The 25,824-nt window shown below is 37.2% G+C and overlaps 2 protein-coding genes across 5 annotated transcripts in view; one reads left to right on the top strand and one right to left on the bottom strand.

Moving 5' to 3' along the window:
• sli (slit guidance ligand) overlaps positions 1 to 18,338 on the top strand; it is a 710,118-nt gene extending 691,780 nt beyond the window's left edge. For 3 of the 4 annotated variants that reach the window (XM_083142573.1, XM_083142572.1, XM_083142571.1), the window contains 3 exons: positions 1,711 to 1,934; positions 3,732 to 3,956; positions 9,571 to 18,338. In XM_083142573.1, the coding sequence (XP_082998699.1) occupies positions 1,711 to 1,934; positions 3,732 to 3,956; positions 9,571 to 9,797 (676 nt within the window). In that variant the 3' untranslated portion in view covers positions 9,798 to 18,338. The remainder of the gene's footprint in view (positions 1 to 1,710; positions 1,935 to 3,731; positions 3,957 to 9,570) is intronic. The other variant, XM_083142575.1, reaches the window with a different exon arrangement.
• A 5,007-nt stretch (positions 18,339 to 23,345) lies between these two features.
• Positions 23,346 to 25,824, bottom strand: part of LOC146004085 (uncharacterized) — an 87,783-nt gene continuing 85,304 nt past the window's right edge. Inside the window, exon 5 of the mRNA XM_083142714.1 lies at positions 23,346 to 23,805. Within this exon, the coding sequence (XP_082998840.1) occupies positions 23,674 to 23,805 (132 nt within the window). The 3' untranslated portion in view covers positions 23,346 to 23,673. The remainder of the gene's footprint in view (positions 23,806 to 25,824) is intronic.

Below are 25,824 nucleotides of genomic sequence, written 5' to 3'. Positions count from 1 at the left end.
AGTGTACAGGGAATGGTCACGAGACTGTTTCCTCACCTTTCCAATCTTGTGAAGATATCAGGCATCAGATTCCTATATCTCACACTTCATACTGAGCTTATAGCACATGTGATGAGAATCTGATTCAATGAGCATTAGAATTTGCTTGTATTTCCGAATGGTCGTTTCATCTCCATTGCAGAACTTGACAAACAAAAACTGGGCCTTGGAATCTAGCAGGGAATTTTTCCCTGAATACATTACAAAACGTTCCATGCAGTCTCAACATCTTTATGACACAACTTTGAACTCGTGGAGAGGAGCACATCTAATTTTCACTTTAGTAGAGCTTTATGTGCACCTTCACATGTTCAATGAGCAATTGATAGCAGACCTGTCTTGTGTACTGTGGTCATGACCAAGGATAACTACACATTAGACATCATTTGGTTCAATGGGCCTACTCCCAGCTGTACAGAACCTGGTGAAGATTTGGTTATGGAAAAACAGCAGGATTTTTTGAATGACTTGAAATTATTTAATAACATACATTTCATTTTTCATTTCATTTCATTTATTTATTTATTTGTCCATCACAGGACTGAAGTCCCATTTATGCTGAACATAATATACACAAATGTTAACAATAATGTTAATACATAAAATAATGTTAAAATTTATGATAGTGTGACAACATATTATAAATACAGTTAACTCATTTACAGTCAAATCCAATAAAATATAAAGTTTTACACAATGTTGCACCTAATAACATTACATGAATTGAAAAATATGTCCAAATCATCATGCACTAAGAATAACTCATTAAATGATTCCTGAACTCTTACTATTGGAGAGTTTTTGTGTATGTTTAACTTTGAGAATGAGAATGGCGTGTAGAATGATGTTCTGTTCCTCACTGTAAAAGGTGTTCCATGAAAGTTTATTCCTCTAACAGCTCAGAACGATTAACTCCCGTTCCATCGCTTGTCGAAAAGTGGGCGCGGTTTGTCCTGATCCATCGCTCCTGATAACGAAAGTGTTTTTTAACGGGTCAGGTGTTCCCGATCCATCGCTTCCAAAAATAAGGAAATGAACACTCACAGAATATATATAAAAATCTATGCCACACACAAACAAAACTAACAAACGTTGTTACACACACAAATATGTAAAAAGAAGTAAATCTGTAAATGTTTAGAAAGAAGTAAATGCTTGGCATCAAGCAATATAGTGCTGGTCTGAAAAAAAACCTCAACCTCAGTATGTAGCGTGTACAACTGATCTAACCTAACCTGCATACAACTGATGCTTCTGGGGCGATGGATCGAGCACACCTGACCCGGAAAAACCACTTTCGTTATCAGGAGCGATGGATCAAAACAAACCCCGCCCACTTTTTGAGAAGCGCTGGTTCGGGAAGCGATGGAACGGGAAGACACCCTCAGAACATAGCCAATCTTGTCTTACTAATATATATAAAAAACATCAGATCATTAAAAACTCTTCGGTCTTTGAAGGTATTGAAACCAAAATGGCTACCTAAAGCTACATAATTTCTATTATGATTTTCAATTTTGCTTTTAAAACACAACCATTTCACCATTTGCATTTGTACCTTTTCCACCGCGTCCTCCCAAGTTATATGCTGAGGATCCATTTCCAGCATTAGATTAACTGCAGCTAGGAAAGTATCTCTAATCTGTAATTCTTTTTCACTTTTATTTTTAGTTTTGAGATGGTGTCCGATGGAAAGTATCACACAGCTGAGTTCTTATCCGTAAAAAAGAACTTCACCTTACGGGTAGACCATGGCCTGGCAAGGAGCATCATTAATGAAGGGGAGAGGGAATATCTTCGCTTGACTACACCACTCTTTATAGGAGGAGTTCCCACAGAAGCTGGAATTATGGCATACAAACAGTGGCATCTGAGAAACCTTAGCAGCTTTTCAGGTATGTACTTGTGTGTTTTTATATTCCAAGTGAATTTGTGTACAGAAAACTTTGTAGTTCAGAGGTAAAAGTATTTACATCCTTGAAGATTTGCGCTCAGTTTTTACAGTATTAATTGAGCCATACATGGATTGGTGGCTGTTTTTTTGTGCAAACTCATAAATTCGAGGGTCGCAGGTTATAATTTTGTCCTACTGTAATCTTTCAGTTGCATTTCTTCATGTCATAATAAAAATTTTAGTATACTAAATATTTGGTGTGTCTCATCGTGGCTATGTGGTCTAAGGCGGCATGCTTTAATTGGGCTCCGGTTATAGGACGCATGCAGGTTTGAGTCTCCTGGGAGAAGTGTAACAACTTTTCTCCTGAGATTTTGGCTTGTGTGAGGATAGTGGAAAGCTACCAATGAGTAGCGTAACCTGGTCATGAATTCTTACAGTGAGGACCGGAGGTTTGTTGTGCTGACCACATTGTCACTCCGTAACTGATTGGATGATCTTCCACCTTGGATGAGTGAGTGAATCGAATCGGGAGGAAGTGAGGCCGACAGTTGGTAGGTAGGACTCAATGGGCTGTTGCACCATGGGTTATAAATATTTGGTAATAATTCTTAGTTTTCTTGGTGGTGAATAATGAAAAAAAAAAACTCTTTGGACATCAGGTGGGTCAATGGTAACACTGTTAAGCCTTGTTTCCATGTTAATAAAACATTAAAATGCTGACCGAGGCAAAATTTATAGTATAAAAATATGCACTATAAACGTAATGTTTCCACCCTCTAACAGGGTCTTCTTCAGACGAATATTCACAATAAATTCTAAATTCTAAATTTATTGTGAATATTCGTCTGAAGAAGACCCTGTTAGAGTGTGGAAACGTTATGTTTTTAGTGTATATTTTTATACTATAAATTTTGCCTCGGTCAGCATTTTAATGTTTTATTAACAGGTGGGTCAGTTCCGGATATATTTCATTCCCTGAAGATGAGTCTCGTTAGCTCTCAATAGCTCAAAAGCATATCTGGAACTGAAGTTGCTGATATACAGACAGAATTTCGTCATAAATACTTGGTGTTTTTATCTTTAAAGTGATTCAAATTTTTATATGTACACGTATTCAGTGATAGTGGCAGGAAACAGTTGCTAATGTGTCATCTTTAGAGATATGTATATTTAATTTTTGACAGAGACATGAAATGTGAAATAATGTGCGGTAATGTTTATTTTTTTGAAAGGTGTGCCATATTTTGTCATGAAATAATGCAAAATGAACTGCAAAGTGCAAAATAAATTCTTAAATAAGAAATGTAGAGTTTATTTGCCAACATAATGTTTTCTGAAGTCTGAATTATCCTGTGAGTTACCCAAAATCACTGTAAATTGATTAATTCTGCAGCAAATATTTAAGAAGCAAAAATTGACTCCTCTACACAGGAATAAACTTAATACTCTGATAACTACATAAACGTACTGTTTGAAATATAATGTTTATTTTGTGTAATAAGTACAGTTTTTAAATCAAATTTAGGATTGTATTAAATATTTTAGCACTGAAATGCTACGTTATATACCACTTTTGATCTCAAAATATACCCAGTTTTTGTACCAAAATCTTGATCTTTAGTCACCATAAATATGTAGCCCCAGTTGCCTGCAAACTGCGGCTCTCAAAGGGCTATTTTTCTAACAACCTAAAAAACATCTATCATTTTTTTAAAAGATTGTGGTATTTTTTAAAAAAACTTGTTCTCTTCCATATTCTTTTCAACGGGCACTGAATATATTTCCTAATTTACAGGTTGCATCAAAGAATTGGTGGTGAACCATAAACCAGTTGATTTCACGAATGCTGCAAGGCAACAGAAGGTCACTCCAGGATGCTCGTTAATCCAAGATGAAGAACCTGTTGATGACGCTTGCGCCAATCATCAGTGTCGACGTGGTAAGTGTATTCCAAGACGAGATGGCAGGGAATATACATGCAAGTGCCGGCCTGGCTGGAGTGGGCGTTACTGCGATGAAGGTAAATCTTACCTGTACTCTCGTGCTCCTTGCATTTATGTATTGAATCAAGATATGTTTATGCAGGATGCAGTGGCGAATTATCAGGGGGAGATGACTTTCATTTTTAATGAAAACAAGTGAAACCCAGCAGCATTAAATATACACATGGAACATTTCAATATCAATAAATCAAAATCATGACTTGTAACGCTGACTGACAAAGACATGACTAGACATTTCATCATTGTAACATGTGTGTTCCATGAATCAACTTCGCACTTAGCAATTTTCCTTGTCGCAAGTGAGAGGTTGTCCATCTTTAACTGATGAGGCTCCCTCAGTTGTTGAGTGCAATCAGGATGGATCTATGGGGAAGGCGATGGGGCTGATTGCCCCTCCCAACTGCTATAGGGTGATTCGTAAATCTGTGAAACATTTTAGAAATTTACTGCAGATAAACTATACAATTGACAGTGGTAATTCTGATGTCAATAGAATGACACTCTCCAAGTTTTTTGTGCACGCGTCACAAATGCTCTATGTGTCTACCTTTGTTGATACGGCAGATATCTAACTGACACTGGGGTGTAAGGGGTGACCTTCCACGTAGTACACCCAAATGTCAACCTCACTTCCACGTTAGTCCACCCTGGACTAAAGACTAACGAGGCTCTGGCGACTGGCCCCATGGCCAGTATAATTTTGTTTGTATTGTCCTGTTCTTTTGTCCTTATGTGTGCTGAGTGCCCCTTTACAGCCTCAGCTTTTACCGAAAGTCAGAACATTTTAATATTTTATGATTTTAGTTTTGCAACGATAGAGTTGCTATTTGTAACGATAAGGGGCTGGACCCCGTATAATGTGACGGGTGCAAAATAGCCTTAGTGCTGACGCACCCACAATTTTAAATTCAAATTCAAATTCAAATCTAACTGACACTGTATCCATCCCACACACAGGTTAGCATATTACGGTTGGTAACCCCTTTCGGTGAGCCAGACAACTTCAAACCATCTTACAGATCTTGCACGTTTAGTGTCTGGTGGCCAGAAGTTTACGTCATGTTTTGTAGAGTAAGAACATCAGAGGATTCAGATGACTAACAGTCATCTGGCAGCCAGAGCAAATCGAGGAAAACTTTGTTTCCTCTGCACAAGATCTTGCAAGATGGCATGGAGATTTATGCAGTTTGGGATAAAGTTTTTGTGGAGATGACTAAAGTTATACTTGGCCCAGTCTGGCAACATTATTTGCATTCAAGATAAATAAATCATACTTTGAAATGTTTAAATGTTTGTTTGAAGTGGTATAAGAGAGCACTCGGGTTTAAATCATTGTATTGATTTAAAACATTGTTTTAAATCAATACCACGTGAACAGAATATCGCATCTGCTTTAAACAAAGAAGAGCGCGACTTTGATGTACGATTTGTTCAATACAGTCTGCATTAATGAATGCTAAGCCTAAATTCTAAAATTCTAAATTCACAACAAATATTTTGATTGAACTCTGAATATTATGAGGCTGAATATGAAAATTAACTCAAATTTGGTTTTTAATTACTTAAATTTAATTAGCGTATGACCAAAGAAGATATACCTTTCCAAGAATAGTAGCCACTTTTTTCGTTCTTTCCTAAATATATTTGTTCTCCATAGTTTTTCCACTTACAGCTTGTGTGTTAGTTGTTGCATTGACTAGTTTCATCCACAGACAGCATGCGACTTGTTTAATCATTTGGAGATTCAGCTAAAATGATCTTAAACCAGAAGAGTGTAGTGACACGTTTCCTCAGAGATTTTAGTTGTCTGGCTCGCCAAATGTCACTAGTGCCACAGTTGCAATGATACAGTTGCAAAGTTCATGGAGATTAGTGGAGAGTGGAGGCACAAGACAGTATCCATCATGAATCCCCAGAGTAAGAAATCATAGGGGACAAGATTCTTCCATATTCCAACACACAAAATGCCTTGCCACATGTACTTAGTGCCATATTTGCTACTAATGCCTCCTAGTGGTAAACCATGGTAACTATGCACTCGTGAAGTTTCCTACAAAAACCTGGCGAGTTTGTCATTCTATGAGCATCAGAGTTACCAATATCCATTGCATAGTTTATCTGTGATGGATTTCCAAAATGTTTCAAAGACTTATGAATCACAGTGTACTATTATGCCTAATGTTTTTGAAGACTGAGTGTTCTTTTATCTCTAAGTTTAACAAGCTCAAGAAGATTTTTTTTTTAAAGTTTGATTTAGCTTGCTATATGCTCATGACAGACAAATCAGAACTGGGCCTACAGTTTAAATTTGGATCCGAACCACTGTGTAATGTGCCTTCACTGGGGAATATAGCCCATGCCCCCCCCCCCCCCCCCCGAGAAAATAGGAGCTCGTTCACTTTACTCCTCATATCTGATCATTCAGTTTGCCATGACAATGGGAGGAATTATGATAACAACCATAGACGTAACTTGGTGGGGGCAAGGGAAGCGCTTGCCCCCCAAAAAATTTTTTGGGTTTATTAAAATTTGCAAGTTTGCCTGAGGAGCAAAGTAATAAGAAGTAATATTTGTAATTTCGCAAACGTCACAGTTATTTAGCAAATATTCCTGGATGCTGTTTTTATGGAGTGGAAAACTTTTCAAGTCTCTTCCCCCAAAGTTAAGCTCCAGGTTTGATTCTGTCCTCTCAAAATTAGGACCCGTTTAATTCTGCACCCTCAAAATTAGGCCTAGATTAATTCTCAGAATTAGGCCCATTTGAATTCTGCCCCTCGAAATTAGGCCCAGTTTGATTCTGCACCCTCTAAATTAGACAGTTTAATTCTACACCCTCAAAATTAGGCCCCGTTTAATTTTGCACCCTCAAAATTGTGCCCCGTTTAATTTTGCACCCTCAAAATTGTGCCCCGTTTAATTTTGCACCCTCAAAATTGTGCCCCGTTTAATTCTGCACCCTCAAAATTAGGCCCTGTTTAATTCTGCACCCTCAAAATTAGATCCAGTTTAATTCTGCACCCTCAAAATTAGGCCTCGTTTAATTCTGCACCCTCAAAATTAGACCGTTTAATTCTGCACCCTCAAAATTAGGCCCCATTTAATTCTGCAACCTCAAAATTAGGCCCAGTTTAATTCTGCACCCTCAAAATTAGGCCCCGTTTGATTCCTCCCCCTCAAAATTAGATCCCAAGTTATGCCCATGATAACAACATAGAATAATAACAATCTATTCCAGCCCTGAACACCTATTTGTGCTAAACAATACTGTAATCTTTAGAGCATGGAAGTCAGTTTTGTTAGTGTTTGCAGCACTATATATTGTTTATAATAAAAGAGTACAAGTGTAGGTTAGAACTGATTTTCAGTTAGATGAGGTATCTGTCTGAAATTCGCTCCTCCCAACTGTAACTTCTGGATCCACCACCGAGTGCAATCAGAGCTGAAGTCATGGTCTGTTCATATGTATTTCCTTACAAATGTCCCTTCATCAGTTTCATCAATAGCCATTCATCCTCATCATGGAGACTGGCCTTAAGGCAGCTTTTAAACTGAAGCTACGTGACGTGAGTCACTTGGAAATGAACCTTCAGAAATACATACATTTACTGTAGCGACTTGACAAGCTGCACATATTGCTTGTTGCTAGCATCGCACTCAGACATGGCTGTCTTCTCAATAGTGTATAAGTGTATAAGTCAAAGATTATCTGCACTTTCACCATAACTTCTTCAGGTTGGCCACACTGCGTTCAGAGCTTGCATGCTAAAAGGTGATACTCCTGTGTTTACATGGCTGAAGTTTTATCTTAATCACTCCATTTTTCTTTCTTTTGTTACGAAGCAAACCTGGCAGTGTGCACCAATGTGTTTACTCTGTAACAAAAGAAAGAAAAATTGAGCGATTTAGATCAAAACTCTGCCACGTAACCACAAGAGTACCAAAGTTATGGTAAAAGTTTGCATAATTTTGACTATCCCTTGTACTATGTATATCATCCTCAAAATCCTAATTCTGTCCAGCAACTTTATAAAATTATCTTTTTAAAAACAGAAAAAAAACCTCTAAAATGAAAAAGCACGCAATTTTCACACCTGTCCTCTAAGTGTTAAGTGTCCGACTTGGGGTCTCGCCATTGCCCATACAGCACATGGATGGATGTCTTCTAGATATTCGTGCCGAAATTCTGAATATTCATAGGATGTCCCAGAATGCCCAGTAGACATTCATCCAGGAAGGATATGTTTTGGACATTCTGTGGATCATTTTTGGATTTGATTTGGACATTCTTCGCTACCACGCAAGGCAACATCCTGATGCAAACTGGCATTTGTGTTCGAGACAAGACACAAAGAAAGCCTTGTGGTAACTTTCACCTGGCCTGGCATGCGTGCATGACTCATTGAAAAGACAATGGGCCTACGGACGAGATTTTTTAAAGTTAAGATTTATTACTGCATCACAGAGTTTGAGTCCTAACATAATTAACATGAGACTAGATACTATGAATGAATCTTTACACGGATATCAAAACATTTTATGTCAAATTTGTGATAACACATGGACGTAATACCATATAGATATCCCATTAATATCCAGAACGGGACGTGTTTGAGATTTGTGTTGTATGAGTGAAGTTCCCATATTTTGGTCCAGGCCTGAGCATGGATGTTTCTTGCGAATGTCCCTTCATCAATTTCATCTGATTGCCATTCATCCTCATTGTCACAATTATCCAAATGCCAGAGATAAACAACATAAACTAACAAAAATACAAATACAGGGTGGCGTGGAGCCGACTGACACATTTGATATGTTTATAGATGATGAAAGAAAGGAAGGAAAATAAGGAAAACCGTATGTAATGGTACATTGAAGTATGCAATTTTATTACTAACAACTTACAAGTTCATTTTTTGAAAATTACATCAGACAGGTGCCCTCCTTCAGCATCAATGCAATTTAATCATGGTAGTGCAGCATGTAACTCTTGCTTCCTTGTCTGTGTCGTAAAGTTTTTGAACAACCTGCAGTTTGTATGGGTGAAATTTGATATCTTTTAGCATTAAAGATAAACTTTTCCTACTCACGCCTAAAATCCGAGACTGCTGGCGTGCCGAGCGTTGTGGACTGCGTTCAAATGCTTCCCTCACACTCTGCAAGTTCTCGGGCGTACGCACTGTTGTTGAAGCTCCATGTTTCACATCCAATACACTGCCAGTTTCTTCAAATTTCTTCACCAAAGCCAATATGGTATTCCGAGACGGTACGTTATCATGTCGGCTAACAATGAATTGTTTTCTGAACAATCGCTGCACTTTAACCACTGACTTCGTTTTGCAATAACTATGAACACAGAAAACGTGATGTTCAACGCTCCAACGGCCCATTATGACTGTTGCTGTGTTCTTATGAAATGGCATCCTATCCTCTTCTCATCCCCCCCGCAATCCACTTCAAACTACTGCGAATGCGTAATATATTCAACTTTCAAATGTGTCAGTCGACTCCGTGCCACCTTTTAGATACAAATAAAGGAAAATATATTCTAAATTGCAATATGTGATACGAATAATACACAGTGTCCATCTAAATGAATATGTCTCAAACATGTTTCTTTTTTCGTCCATACAGCTCCTACATGCCGAAAGGAACAGACACGCGACTACTACATGGAAAATGGCTGTCGATCTCGAAAACCAGTGAAAATCGCCACATGCGTGGGAGCTTGCGGAGACAACTGCTGTAAACCACGCAAGACCAAGAGGCGGAAAGTGAGGCTCATCTGTAATGATGGCACACGCTACACCAAGGATATTGACATCATCCGCAAATGCACTTGCACCAAAAAGTGCTACTGAGCGTTTGAGCTTCTCTACTCGCATCACAACAGGACATAGAGATCAGATGAATGAAATCCATACCATTGTTCTCGGAATCAGTGCATTTTGCTACGATGGGTTTCTATTTTTTTTCTTTCTTTAGACAAAAAAAAGAAAAGCAGCCATGGGTCTGAGAGGAAGGGAAATACAAGACTAATTGCTTGTGCAGTTTTATTCGTAGTGGACTTTAAGAAGGAAAAGACGCGAACACTATCAGTACTCTATGTTGCTTAGCAAGCAGTGGAAAATAAGCTTTCGTTTGCATTGAATGGTGTGCATCTCTACATACAAAATACTAAAGATCTACATTCCATTTATAATGAGAGATTGGACAATCTAAGCAAGAGTGGGACATGCCACAAATCTTGATCAAAACATGCATAATACGATGTACATTTTCTCCGTAAGCAGTAAAGAAAGCTAAATTCAGTGCAAATTTCATAAAAATATATCCCCGTACAAACTTTATTTTATGAGACAATCAGCAGACTTCCTTCTTTAGGTTTTAACGAATTATCATCCCATCATCTTTTTAACCTTTTGTTTATCTGAGATGTATGAACTTTTAATAACAGGGAATCCATTGATAAATACACGTAAGTGAATTACTAACTTTATGAATGAGACTTACTTGTAATGGTTCTCTTACTTTTGGTGCCCCTGGCCACCATCCATTTGGGAACTTGGCTGGTGGCAGGGGCCATCGAAATTAAGAGAACCATTGAAAGTAAGTCTCACGGATAAAATTAGTAATTCACTTACATGTATTTATTATCCTACAATGTCTTTTATTCCACAAAGTTGCTCTTCTAACTTGTCAATCTCTCAGAATAAATAGGACGTCAATCTTCCAGAATAATAATGCAGTTGATACGAACAAAGTAATGGTAAAAATGACACTTCACGTGCATTTTTAAGACAGCGAGGAAAACCCATCGTTGAAGTTTTCCACTATACTCAAGGCAGACGTGTCGGTCATTAAAAACGGACAAAGACTATTATCTTTAGTTGCAACTTCCCTTCTGTTCATTTACACTAAATAGTTATATTATTGACAGTGCTCATGCCATTCATTGTATTGGTGTTATTGTATATGAGACTACGGCCCCCTGCTCCTTTGTCCTGATGGTTTGTGTTGACTTTTTTGTGTTGTGAATGCCGCAGAACTGATGCCGTGAATTGCTGTTTTCTCACTTGTGTTCAAACGAGTTGCATTTATGAAGATGACCCATGAGTAACAAAACTTTTGTGTGGGTGTAAATACTAAGATGTGTACAGGTCTTTCCACGATGTATTGGAGAAGAGAAGAACATTTGGTGTGCTTACAGGACACACATACTAATAATTCGTGTGCTGTTTACCTGTGTTTATTGTCTTAACTGCTTGGATATAGCTTTCAATTTTTTTCGTTCATGCCACTGAAGAAGACGAATACTTGAGGAAGTACTCATTTCAATAGATAAATACATATACATATGTATGTAACAGTGTGATCATTTCTTGAATATTGTTGCATTATTGTCAGCATGAAAATAATCCGGTGAGTTTCTTCGCTGTGAGTGTATTTGTAAAAGCATGTACAGGTTAGGGCTGCACAAATTGAAAAATCTTAGAAATTTGTTTTTATGTACTTTAAGTACAAAGAAATATTACTATGCTGAGATATCAAAAAATTAGCATCTTGGGGTGGTGTCAAAAGTTTTTCATTGTAAGTCATATTTATTTGTTACTGAGAGGAGCTCAATAAAAAGTTAATGATGCTCCACTAAAATCAATGCACAATAGTAACTGTGAATGCGGGATATTTCTTACTTTAATTACATGATCTTTCTGCAACAGTATTCCCCATATTTATTTTGTGTTAGGAAGAATTCACATCGAAGCGACAAGTGACACATGTCGCGTGAGGATTTCTCCAATCGAATGTAGGCTTGCGTAGCCTGTCAGCGTGAAACGTTACATCTGATTGGCTCATTCCAATGTGTGAATTATTCCTTATGTAAAGCTCTGTCACTGTAACATCTTTCAAGTTAATGGAAAACAACATGCAAAAATTTATTCTGGCACGTTTTTATGGATGTCTGTTAATTTGCTGAAGATTCTCAGCTTTTTTTTTCCTTCACTGCAACTGTTGGTGTATAGGTGCCCAAGTCACTGTAGATATGCCATTGTTAGTGTAAGAGTTCCTACCCTGGTTTTGAATTTATCAATAGAATTTGTGTAACAGGATGTATTGTTTTCTTCTTAAATTTCTTGGAAAGTTAATATGCTATGTCGATTCTCTTTGTTCTTGTTCTGTTTTGGATTATCATACAGTGGAGCAATGTGGATGTTACCGTGCTAAATTTTTAGTACTGGGGAGGGTGGGGACACAATGAACATGGGCTCTTCTTAAGGTGATCGGATTTTAGAACAACAAAATGGGACTTGTTTCATATTTTTCTGAAGGAAAAACTGAACAAAACGAGATGGCAAAGTGTACACATTTTAATATAATAATTGTTCGTCATAAATACATATTCATAATGGGGAAAGAGTGACGCGGTAGTATATAAATACTTATGTTTGGAAACAAAATAAATTATGTATACATAAATATGCACTGCACTACAACCAAGCAGTCCTTTAGAGAAGTCACTCATTTATATTTTGCCGACAAATGGATCTTCAATACATCCTTCTTTTCAAATAATATTTTGTAAAGTTTACACACATGTGATTAAACTTCACCTTATTAATCAACGTAGCTTTCAAAAGTTTGTTCTGAAAAAAACATTCTTGTCACTTGTCCACAAACCATTCATGGATAAAAACACTCGTTCAGTGGGGGGTTCTAGTTCCACATAAACAGAGAAGAAACTGCAATATTTTAAAAAAATTAACATTGGAATGTGAAATAATTTCTACCCAACAATCGCTAAGTGTTGCAGTGATTCTATGCCGATAAATCGTTCTCACAAAAATGGACATTTTGGCATCCTGTTTTATGTTTAAAAAAAATCGGAACAGACTTAAAAACAGGAGCGTCTGGTCATCTTACCTCTTCTATAAAATATAACATGCTGCCACAATGCACCATTAATGATAGGATCATGCGATATCTGAATGGAACAACTCGCTGAACAATTATTTTTGATTTTGATTCTATTTAAATTATCATACAGAGGAACTACAGGCTTGGGCTTGTGAAAGAGACAGTGGGGCAGGATGGATGGGGATGGGGATGGGGGGGGGGGGTCACAGCTCCCCTGGAAAGTAAATTTGAGTCGCAAGTGCAGTTTCATATCCATCACAATACTTTGTCTTAATTATTATAGAGAACTTTCAAATAAGACTGGTACAGAATCGTGAAAAAAGTGCTGTAATTTCAAGTAAAAGGTACATTTGAGGGAGCTGTATTAATTTGGAAAAGAAAACCTTGAGAAATAACATGTAGATGTCCACGTATAATCCTTCAATTATAACCCACCAGCTTAAAATAGAACAAAAGGAAATAAAATAAAAGTAGCTATTACTACTTGCTTTTCTAGTCACCCAGGAGTGATAATCTCTCTCGCTAGAACTTTCATCAGATTGAAGAAAGAAAACCTCACTAGCAATTAGACAGAGTAAAGACATGAGAAAGAACTAAAGGATACTTATTACATAGTTTCGCATCATCTATGTTTCTACTTTCAAAGTTGGCAAACATTTTAATTTAAACCCTCTAACTTCAGAACAAAGTTAGAAATCATCAATGGATTTTGCTTTTTATAACATTGTTTTGAAGCTACAACTACACATGCATACAGATGTTAATTTTTCTTTGTTTTGAAGCTACAACTACACATGCATACAGATGATAATTCTTCTGATATGTATGTATTGCTTCCATTGTAGAATATGTCTTGTAGTTTACAGTTGTTACAAGCACGTATACACCTTTCCTGGTTTTAAATTTGAGAGAGAACAGACGTTTGTTTGTAATTTGATCAATGTTACAGTTCGAACAAGCGTTCTCATGTTACCAGTCAGGTTAAATCAGCATTGATATCAAATGTTTCAAGTGCATATATTACTCTCGTCCCTGTAGATGATCAAGCAATGCATGTGCTCGAAATATTGGACAGTAGCGCCAACTTAACATGGCTGGTATCCCGAGAACTGTTGTTCAAATCACATCGCCAGGAAAGCTACAATTCCTACAACGAGAAGATTCTCTCAGGCTATTGACCAGGTGAATTGTGGAAAGGATTCCAAGCTGTGAGAGCTAATGTCACTCTCATCTTCAAGGTAGAAGTGCGGTGCCGAGCATCAACCTGGAGCACATGTGTTCGAAGATGGAGGTTACGATGGTCGACCAATCGGGAGCTGTGTCTGCTGCATCCAGGCTGCTGGTTGGCTATTGCTAGCCAGGCTGGGTCCAGTTCAAGTCCTGTGTCATGATTATGATTCCGTTTTTCTACATGAATACCTATTGCCTCTTGATGCAGTTCCAGTAGTTTGAAGATTTGATCCTCACTGGGAATCTCCGTCTCGGAACATATATACGCAGGGTTGAACCTCAACACCGCACTTCTGCCCTGAAGATGAGGGTGAAGTTAGTTCTCAAAAAATTGGAATCTTTTCTACAACTCACCTGGTAAATAGCCTGAAAGTATATTTTCATCATTCGTTGTCAGGAAAGCTTCAAGAGTTAATTCGGTTCCTATAATATTACAGTTATAACGATAGGAGAAATTTAATTTTAACAAACAAACAAAAACTCTTATGCGGTGAATCTTCTCAATAATATTTTGACACATAAAATATTGCCAAAATATTATTGATGAGATTTGTTGTATAACTGTCTCTCGCTTTTTTATTTTCTTCTATTGTTATAACTGCAACATTAATCAATTTTCAAATAAATGTATGGTGAAAGGAAGATATGTTCTCCTGAAATATTGCATCGAGAGAGGATGCTTGTTTATTTGCTTGTGACAACTGTAAATTAAACAGATTTTATGTCATAAATTAACAACAAGAAGTAAATGTAGAATGAAGATTACATGAACAATTTTTTCATGGCATTAGTGGCGGAGATTAGGGGGGGCAGTTGCCCCCACTTTTTGCCAGTTTTGCCCCCATACTATGCTAAACCTTATATAAAGAAGGAAAATATACCGTCTCCCCCTCCAGTTTTGGTACTCCCCCCCAGTTTTTGTAACCCAATCGCCACCAATACCATGATACCAAAATGTAAGACTTTTGGAATTTCAGCATATTAGTATTTCAGTCGTTCATATGTTGAGCTTTAACATATCAATATTCATAATTTGTTTTCTGGTAGTTAAAAGGTGCATCAAACAATTTAAAGCAGCTCTACATGAGATTTTATAACATGGCTTCGCTATTTGATTAGTTGAAACTGCAGTGTTATTTCTGCAGGTCTTGATGTAAAAACTGTAGTGGACTCTTGCTGTAGATATATACATAAATATATATATATTTGCTTGTGATTTCGTCTTAGTTGTATTTTGGGGAAGAAATTTTAAAATTCCATGCAAGGAATGTTGATTTTTTCTTAAAAACAATTTAGATCTGTGCGAACTTTCTTTTATATTTTTGTACGTAATATTGATTTTCATTTGTTAGAATGTTTTGATTGCTTTTTCTAGTGAACTATCAGGCATAGATTATTAGAATGCTAAAACACAAATTTCAGAGTAAAACAAAAAAGATGGAGTATTTGCACAGATTGCTATGTATTGTGTGTAGTGCTCTTGTTGTATTAGTAACAATTTGTTATTTCCATCTTGGAGTTAGTGTACAAATGTTAGGAATCATCCATTCAAAATTTCAGAACTTAGTTTAAGTTTGAAACAAAGTATATTAAGAAATGCAACATTTTATAATAACAAACCTTGTTAATAATCATAAAATGTAATTAACGTTCAGTCGAGGAATATATATAGTATTTATTATATATATATATTATTGTATGTATTTAGAAAATATGTAGGAAGGACAGAATAAAGCACTGCCATTTCATAGTATGATTAATGTGTAAAAATGAATGAAGAAACGAGATGGAAAATTTGAGAAGAAGGAATTAAGCATAATTTATGAATTTTTTCACATTTTTATTCAGGTTCTGTAAAATAACCTTACTACATAGCATTTTTTTTTCAGGTTTTGTTCTTCTCTATGATCCTTGTATGTGCAGAATTGATTTAATATTTTTGAATGTTATTAACAGTATTATTTTTAGTACACCTGATTAAAGTACCTGTTCCATTCTAATAGAAGAATGTAATTCTCTATGCTTCATGTACGAAATAAAACGTTGAATGTTTTGATACTAAAGCTTTATGTTGTTCTGTAAGTTAAGCCATTGCGATATGCCTGTGGCTGGGTTCTTTGTTAATTATTTTGTGTTTATTTTACACAAAATATGCACCACGTTACAATACCCCCCTCTTTCCTCCATAAACTCGAAAGGTAAAATATGTGTTTTTACCAGTAGTGTGCGTAGATAGCCAAAGCACTGAATATATAATTTTTAAATAAACAATAGTACATCAAGGGGCAGGCTTCCCTTTATGAAAACCCCGCACGCCACTGCTTTGCGGCATTTTAGTCTTTCACAGGCTCCGCAAAAATGCCTCTCGACACTTTCGGGGAGTCTATAAGTATCCTGGGAGTTATGCAAAATTCGAATTGCATACTGAAGCAGGGCCTCGGTAGCTTACCTTGTATGCACGCCACTGGTTTTTACTAAAAAAATGCTCTTTCTAAGAACTGGACAACCACCAAGGTTGTGCCTTTCTTCTTTCTGGATTCAATTATTATTATTATTTAAGTTTGTAGCCATTGGCGTAACAAGGATTTTCAAAGAAGGTGGGGTTATGTGTACTTCTTTTAGCAGTCAGTGCTCATTTTGCCAGCTTTTTCTGACTTTGATCTTGTTTTAGGAATACTGGGCCAAAGGGGAAGAGATGACCCCTAACAACCCCCCCCCCCCTCTCTCCTCCCCATGCTCATGCCACTCTGTGTATCTGTTTTGTTTATGGATGGAGTCATGAAATAATAAAAATGGGAAAGTTCCTTTGAAAAATTTATTTTAAAAAAAAACTTAAAAGCAGAGCAAATTGGTACAATGTAAAGAATGATTTATTTCATCGTGCCCCCCTCCCCCCTTTTCTTTTATGAATACCCTGCAGAACTGTAAGCAGGCTTAACGACTTCTTTTGCCGTACTTGCAGAAAACAATTTGGTTATACCAGGTGCAGCAAAATGCAGAAAGCAGAGTTGCATATTTCTGTACTTTCATTGTAGCTATATTCACTGCTGCAATGAGAATTCATATTATTGACCTATTTCGGAAAGGATCATCCCATTTTATGCAGCTCTTGAATTAAAATGAACTTTATTTACAGAATAAATTAATTGAGCGTGTTACAGTCTTGAAACTCGACAAGTTCATTGCTGAATTACTAAACATTTTTCATCAATTTCAATCCTGGGGAATGTCTGTTTCGTGCTACTCTTACTAATTATTTATAAGTTACAGCCAGTGTGGAAAGGGGGAAGGGTGTAATTCCAGAAACATCCTTTGAAGCAGTAGGCTATATGTAAAAAAATCCTCCCAAAAAGAAACCAGAGAAGGTATGCAGCATCAGATAGGGAAATTTCCCCTTCAAATAACACCCTGGATCTGATCTTGAAAATATATACCTTTTCTATTACACCCAGATGCTTAAGTAAAATTTGGCACTAGTTGGGGGAGGGGCCAGTTGCCAGCCAAAAAGTTATGAATATAACTTTTAAAATAAGTTTTAGACACTGTGTAAAAGGTGAACTCTGAACGAAATTATTATTATAACCCTCAAATTGCTTTTTTTTTTAATGAAATTAAATATTCTGTGTGGAAAACCATAAATACAGCTTAGATTTGCAATATGTCTTTGCCGTAAATATTATCTTATGTGCCACTTATTCTTCTAGATTAATTGACACTAAAAATATTAAAAATATACCAGTTTACGTGTGTTGTTCGGGTTACTTAAATTTCAAATTATTATTTTTGAATGTAATGGCCCTTGCATTACTACCGAACTTATCTTGACATTTTGTATTTATTATTTTATAAATTTATGTGTTTTAAATACAACAGTGTGTCATGATTTCATCTGGGTGGATATGATGAAGCATCATCGGAAATAAGTTTTGATATTTCAAGGTTTTAAATTTATTTTCTGTATTTTCCCATAATTTCTGTGCATTCTAGTATTTCATTGCAATATATTTTTCAGTTTAAAAACAGTCAAATAAATTGCAAGTTGTCATGGTGCCTCCATATTTTTAATTAAATAAAAATTATTAACACTGATAAATTTTAAAAAGCAGGTATATAGTAAGATATTTTCTTCACAGAACAACATGATTGCAAATAGGTTTAAAAAGAAAGACTGTACGTCAAAACAATGCATTTTAGCCAGTAAATAAATCCTATGGAAGAGACTATTTTGTAGAATTACTAGGTGATAAAACGAAAAAGGAATATTGCAATGATGTTTTTGTATCTGGTGCTTGAAGCGAGTAACATAACCTGTTTGTTTGTTACCCTATCTACCTCTCTCAAAACACATAATGTAATGGAAATATGTAATGCACATCTAACAGTAAAATGTAATACAATTATATTTGTGTGGATGTAAAAGTGTGAAACTTAAGATTAGAAATGCTTGTGGTATTTCTATGAAGTAAAATTGGAATAAACTCGAAATACTTAGTAACTCTGTGTCACGATAACATTCACTGTTCCATAAACCAAGAATAAAAAATGGAAAGACTGATTTTTATTCATTTCATTTATTTTCATACTTGATTTTAGAAGACCAGTTAGAGGGCCACGTGATCTTCGCAGCTACTGTTCCAAATCTGTACATAACCTAAAGAGAAGTCTGATAAAGTGAGGAAATACTAGTTTTGTCGGGAGTTCCAAAAAAGGTATGTCTGGGACTAGATGAAGTGAGGGAGTGGACTTTAGAATAAGATTACATGAAAGCTGAGACAAAACATGAGAAGAGAGAGGAGTTTAAATGAAATCTGAGATGAGGGTGATGAGGCTAGATAATCAATATAAGACAACTTGAGAGAAACAAGAGCATGGGAATCACCAGAAATGTTTGTAAGGGTTGTCAGCCCTTTGATAGAACTTTTATAGTAGAAATAGTAATAATAATAATTATTATTATTATTATATTCTTGGTGAGATACTACTTTTCGATTCACTACATGAGTGAATGTATAGCTCAACTGTTAAAACTTCTTTAGATTCCCCTAAATATTGAAGAAAATGATATACGAGGTGTGGCTAGATAAAAACCAGACTGTTGCTACAAAATCTTGTATTGGTTATTTTGTACAATATGAACATTATCCCCTTCAAAGTACTCCCCTGCACTATTGATACACTGCTCCATACGAATCTTCCATTTCTGGAAGCAATGCTGGAAATCATTTTCTGAAACCATGTTCATGACCTCCGTCGCTTTTGTTTTCACAGATTCTATGGTCGTAAATCTGGTTCCTTTCAGTGCTGATTTGACCTTTGGGAATAAAATAAAGTCGCATGGAGTGATATCCGGCGAATAGGGTGGATGTTCTAACACTGGGATCCCATGCTTGGCCAAAGAAGCCTTGACTGACAATGCGTTGTGAACAGAAGCATTGCCCTGATGAAGAATCCATAACTTGCTTTTCCACAAATCAGGTCGTTGTCTTCTTACTCGCTCACGAAGGGTCGTCAGCACCGTAATTTAATAATGTTGGTTATTTTGCAATAGCTTGAATACTCAAGGACGATATGTTCGAATCAATTCACCGACATTTGCAATGTTTGATTCAGTTTTTGACCTGCAAGACATCCAGGACGTGAGTCGTCTGCGATCACTTCTCGTCCCTCTTTAAACCTTTGAAACCACTCAAACACTTGTGTGGGTGATAAACACTCATCGCGGTATACTTCCTTCAACAAACCATAAGTTTCTGTGGCGAATTTTCCAAGTTTCATTAGAAACTTCAAATTGATTAGCTGTTCCACTTTCACACTTAACATTTTTCCGACGGAGCACAGACGTACAGTTCACCTCGTCTACAAGCTACAGCAGAACTGAGCACCGCGCACCCTGGAAAATCACACAGTCGATAGGCAGGATATCACGTTATACACTCATGCACCGCTTGACCTTCACGCTCTTGTCGTTTGTCGACAGCAACATCAATCCAGTTTTTTTCTAGCCACACCTCGTAAGTCTTGTTTCTCATTGTCTTCTTTTTACATTTCATGCAGTTAGTGTACTCAGATGTATAGTTATCCCGTTATTAACTTTTACAACTTTGACACATCTTGTTCAAGAAAAAGCTTTAAAGTTTATGGGAGACTTCCAACATTAAAATCTCATGTTATAATAGAATATAATAGAATATGAAAATATAATAATTAAACATAATAATCAATTGGAAGAGGTTTTATTGGGATATCAAACCGGTGATTTCCGGATAGGCTTCCAAGCTTTTCAGAGCTAACGTCACTCTCATCTTCACTTCAATCCCTAAAGATGAGTGTGATGTTGGCTCTCAAAAGCTCGGACGTGTATCTGGAAATCACGTGGTTGATATTCCGAGGAAACCTCTTCATCAATTTCCACCAGGAAAGCTTCAAAAATTATTTCATAATAATCATTCATTGTATGCTAAACTTTTTCGATAAAAAATGCCTTTTTACTTTGGTTATTCTGTTAGAATATGAACCGACTGAACTTTGCCTGTTATTAACTACAAAAATAACATTCTTTCTGCTTTCTTGTAACTTGAAACTTGAACGATTGAAATTTCTAGGCTGTGGTCGACGGACTGGTTCACAATGAGATGAACCAAAAAACAAGCAAGACAAGTAGAAGCTGTACGAGACAAGACGAGACTAAGACATGAGCGAATCTGCCTTTGAGTTGGCTACTCACAGTTTTCTCACAAATATATCAGTCATATATTTGATGTCTGGGAATTGTTTCTGGACTGTCCAATAATGCGATGTGTGGTGCTTGCTGTTTCCACAACACATGACACTTGTTTCAAATAGTCTGCTATATGTACATCAAGTAAATGCTGATATCTATCAAAGTAAACTAAGCTGAAACAATACCTTTCACCAAAGGTGAGGTAAGGAAAGTTTAGGGACTGTAGATGAAATGCACACTGGTGGCCATTAGTTGCTCACTTTGCCTGAATTTAGACTCTTTCTAGGAGGACTGGGTAGAGCCTTGTATCATCTGCATACTTGATTTTCAGAGCATAAAAGAGGATCCACATAATTGTTCCATGTGCTTACATGTAAATGTTTACTTTGTGGTAACCAAAAGGGAATAGAATACTTCTATTCTCACGGTCACTCATTTTTTCATTGTCAAAACGTTAACCATGTCCAGCCTTTCTTTTATGGTAGCGAGTAGGCACATTCTAATCGTCCTTCTTAAGAAGAATGCAATCACTTTGGAGTAAAAAAAAAAATATTTGACTCGAAGCTTGTACCAGGTGGTTATAATTAAAGTGACGGTGTTCAGAGTGGTAGAGCACGGGCTGTAATGAGAGTAGCAGTCTGAAACTTCGTAGATATGCTAATGAAGCAATGTGCTTGCGAATTATGCAAAAAATAGTTCCAATTCTCGCCACCAGGGTAAAAATGACACTGTAAGCAGTCAAAACGTGGAATTCTCCGTAACACTGATGTCAAAGTCTGTGACATTGCCTAACCATTGTGTGAGCTCCCTGGTTGTTGTTGGTGACGCTTGTTGCTTTTTTTCCTTTAGTGTTGTGAACGTTCGCCGAACATTAAAAGTTCGAATATTTCTGTGTAAAAAGCAATGGCTATTGCGAAGAAAGACCGTGCACTGCTGGTGAAGTTGTTTTACCAGAATGGGAGCAATAGCAACGCTGCACTGCGGAAATATCGCCAACAGAAAGGGCTGAGAAGAGGGCCCATGTCAATTAATGGGCTGAAGAAGATGATGAAGAAATTCGAGGAAACAGGTGAATTGGGTGTTGCACCAGGGAGAGGAAGGCGGCCCATACCCGTGGAAGTTGTGGACGAAGTTTCTGTAGCTGTAGCTGACCGTGCAGCACATGCCTCAACTTCTGCAACCAGTGCTAGAGCTGTGGCACGTGAATTGTCACTCCCCTGGTCAACAGTTCGCAAGGTTTTGTGGTGCATTTTACACTGGTATCCCTACAAGATTCAAACTGGGCACCAATTGAAACCCCAAGATATTCCACAACGCGTGAGTTTGCCCATCGGTTTTTGGCATGCATGGAAATGGATTACATGTGGCCGGGGAATATTCTGTGGACTGATGAGGCGCATTTTACTCTGGACGGTGCATACTCAATGCATACTCAAAACTGTCGCATATGGGGTTCCACTCGTCCACATGTTGTGCAGAAACAACCATTGCACTCAGTTTACATGACTGGTTGGTGTGGGTTCACTAGCTCTTTCATTGTTGGTCTGTTTGTCTTTGAGGAGATGACACCTCGAGGGCCTGTTAGGTGTACAGTAACATCTGCACATTATAGGGACCTCCTTGTGCAACACATGATTCCAGCTTTGCAAGAACGGAACTGTGAACACCACCATTTTCATGCAAGATGGGGCAACACCACATGTCGCTCGCCACGTGAAAGATATGCTGCGAGAAACCTTCACTAATGACCGCAACATCTCTAGGCAGTTTCCAGATGCATGGCCTTCCAGATCCACTGACCTTAATCCATGTGACTTCTGGCTGTGGGGATATTTAAAAGATCGTGTCTATCAGGGACATGTCCGGTCTCTGCCTGATCTGAAAGCTAGCATACAACGACATGTTGCTCAGATTTCACCAGACATGCTGCGAGCAACCGTCGACCATGCCGTGTTAAGAATGCAGCATGTTGCTGAATTGGGAGGCCATATTGAACAGTTCTTGTAACCATAGTTCCTAATAAACATGCCAGAACCATTGTTCTCATGTGTTTGATCTTTCCTGCCTTTTTCCTGTAACTATACCACATTTTGACTGCTTACAGAGCCATTTTTTACCCTGGTGGCGAGAATTAGAACTATTTTTTTCTTCATAATTCGCGAGCGCATTGCTTCATTAGCATATCTACGAAGTTTCAGACTGCTACTCTCATTACAGCCCGTGCTGTACCATTCTGAACACCGTCACTTTAATTATAACCCCCTGGTACCTTTTTTAAAAAATTGTTGGAGCAGTATTTGCATTTCATGATGCTTAATTCTATTGCAGGTCTCTCATAGGGAATACTAAATGTTATAATAATTGCATTATTTGCATTCCATTTTCACTATCACTGCTTCCTTTTTGCACTACCGATCATGTGAAAACAGTTCGTGGAACCTTTGTGATCATTTATGCAACAAAAAGGCGTTAGGCAAAATTTGCACATCACTTGTACCCCTACTGTCTGCAATATGTATACACATAAATAACTAAAAAGTAGTTAGAATATAGTACTTAAATAGTTTATTGTAGATAATTACACACAAAAAGAAGCAACATTCAGCAACTATATCCACAAAGATTAAACATGAATTTCTCTTCAGTTACTAATGGATACATGTGCACTTCACATGCTCAAGACATATTGTTTTTTTACAAAAACTTGTATACAAATTTTATTTTGCCAATAGACACATATGGAGTTCATGGATTGTGTTTTCATATTTACAAGCCAAATAATGAGAAAATCTCTAGCGTAATCAATTCATTTGCAAAAGTAAAGAAAGGTTTTCAATTTGAAACCAGAATTTGCAGCATTGTATTTGTTACTATTCTTCAGTGTGTTGGCTTGGAACTGCCTCGTCACTATTCTCCCTCTTAATTGGGGTCAGCTTCACCCTCCTCCTGCTTAGGATCTTCCCAACAGTCTCGTTGCTGAAAGGAATTGTCTCTTCAGAAGCCTGTAGGAGGAAGATGATGAAAGATGAGAATTCATCCTAGCCAGTAATGGCAAATGCAATTAATTTGATAAATATGTACATACGTACCAACAGCATACCCAGAAGGATGATGATCCTAATATTCCTGAAAGATAACTTTCATAATTGACAGACAAAGGGAAAATGACAATTATGCAAAGAGAGGTCATAAAATAGACACACACATACAGAGAAAGGCAGACCGAAATAGATGTAACTTTGCAAAGCCAAAGGGGTACTTGACCCCCCCCCCCCCGAAAGATAAATCGGGCTTATTAAAATTTACAAGCAAAGGATATTTTTGTTAACCTTTGCGATTTAAGGAAGAAAGAAACAGAGTATTTTTTATGATTATGAAATGTAACGGTTATTTAGCAAAATTATTTTATGTAACTGAAAGTTTCTGGGTTCTGCATCCTCTTAAAGTTAAGTCTCAAGTTTCATTCTGCCCTCCACCCCAAGTGAAGCCCATGCAGACAAACATAAGTCCAAAATTCCCAGAACGGGCACATATCGAGAGAAATACACATCGAATCGGAAAATGAAAAAATACGTGTTTAATAAGTGAAAGAAAGCTATTCAATGATATCACACGTGATTCCCCACCCCCTGAGGGTGGGACGGGGGGCAACTGTGAAATTTTAAATGGAAACCCCATTTTGTATTGTAGAATCGGAAAGAGAACTTCATTCTGGGTCCAACAAGCTATCAACCATTCTCCTAGCTCAATTATGAATGGAGATATGGCGATTTTAAATTTTCGTATATGGAAGGGGGTATTGAAAGGTCTTGACGTGCAGATTCCGAATCTGCAATCGCTTTCATTCTAGCTCAATTAGGAGCAGAGCGTCCCTTTGAATTTTTTTTTTTTTTTTGGGGTCTTATGAAATTATCACTTTTTTGGCGAAAATTTAAAATCGCCATATCTCCGTTCCTAATTGAGCTAGAAGAATGGTTGATAACTCGTTGGACTCGGAATGAAGTCCTCTATTGGATTCTACAATACAAAATGGGGGTTTCCATTTCAAATTTCACCCCAGGGGGTGGGGGTGGGGAATCAAGTGTGATATCATTGAATAGCTTTCTTTCACTTATTAAACACATATTTTTTCGTTTTCCGATTCGATGTGTATTTCTCATGATATGTGACCGTTCTGGGACTTTTGGACCACCCGGTATATATAGAGAGACAAGGAAATTAAAGCAAAAAGAAAAATTAAAAAATGAGGATAGAGAAAAAGAAGAATATGTACAAAAATAAGCAAAAATGGACAGATTGTTTCATTTTGATTTAGTTCACTTTTCTGACACTTTTGGCTAATTGTGAAGATGATGTTATGATGAAACTGATGAAGGGACACTCACAAAGAACATCCGTGCCCAGGTTGAGAACCAGAACCCTAAACTCCTCGTGTTGTAGCATGCTGTGCTAACCACTTTGCCACGGAGGTCAGCAAAAAAGGGGGACAGAGTGACCTAATGGAGAATGAGACAATTAGAGATGCAAGAACCAGATAGAAATGGGAGAGAGGAAGGCAAGGAGGCAGGGCCGGATTAAGATTGGTGCTATTGATGCTGCAGCATTAGGCCCATTCCTGAAATAGGCCCAGATGAAATCAGACGAGAATTTTCCGAAAGCTGAACAGTTTTCTTTTGCTATATTAACCTGAAAATAAATCAGAATGAAATTTGGAGCCTCAATTTCGGACGCCTAGGCACAGCGTTACTTATTGTACAGTTACTATTATTCTTTGCACTGTGACGTAACTTGTGTATATTGTTGTTTATTGTTCACCGAAGATTTCAAGCATCAGGCCCAATTTAGTTTTAATCTGGCCCTGCAAGGAGGGTAGAAACAGCAAGACAGAAAAATGAAGGGAGACGCTGGGAGCAAAAGGAGAGAGATAGGAATTAGAGACACTAAGAGAAAGGTGAGGCAAACAATGAAAGAGAAGGGGGGGGGGGAAGAAAGAGAAATATAGTCTGTAGAATGACATGAGA

This window comes from Lepisma saccharinum, chromosome 21, assembly GCF_977018435.1.
Source record: "Lepisma saccharinum chromosome 21, izLepSacc3.1, whole genome shotgun sequence".
NCBI lineage: Eukaryota > Metazoa > Arthropoda > Insecta > Zygentoma > Lepismatidae > Lepisma > Lepisma saccharinum.
The sequence above is the reverse complement of the archived record's forward strand: the minus strand, read 5'-3'. Positions and strand labels throughout refer to the sequence as shown.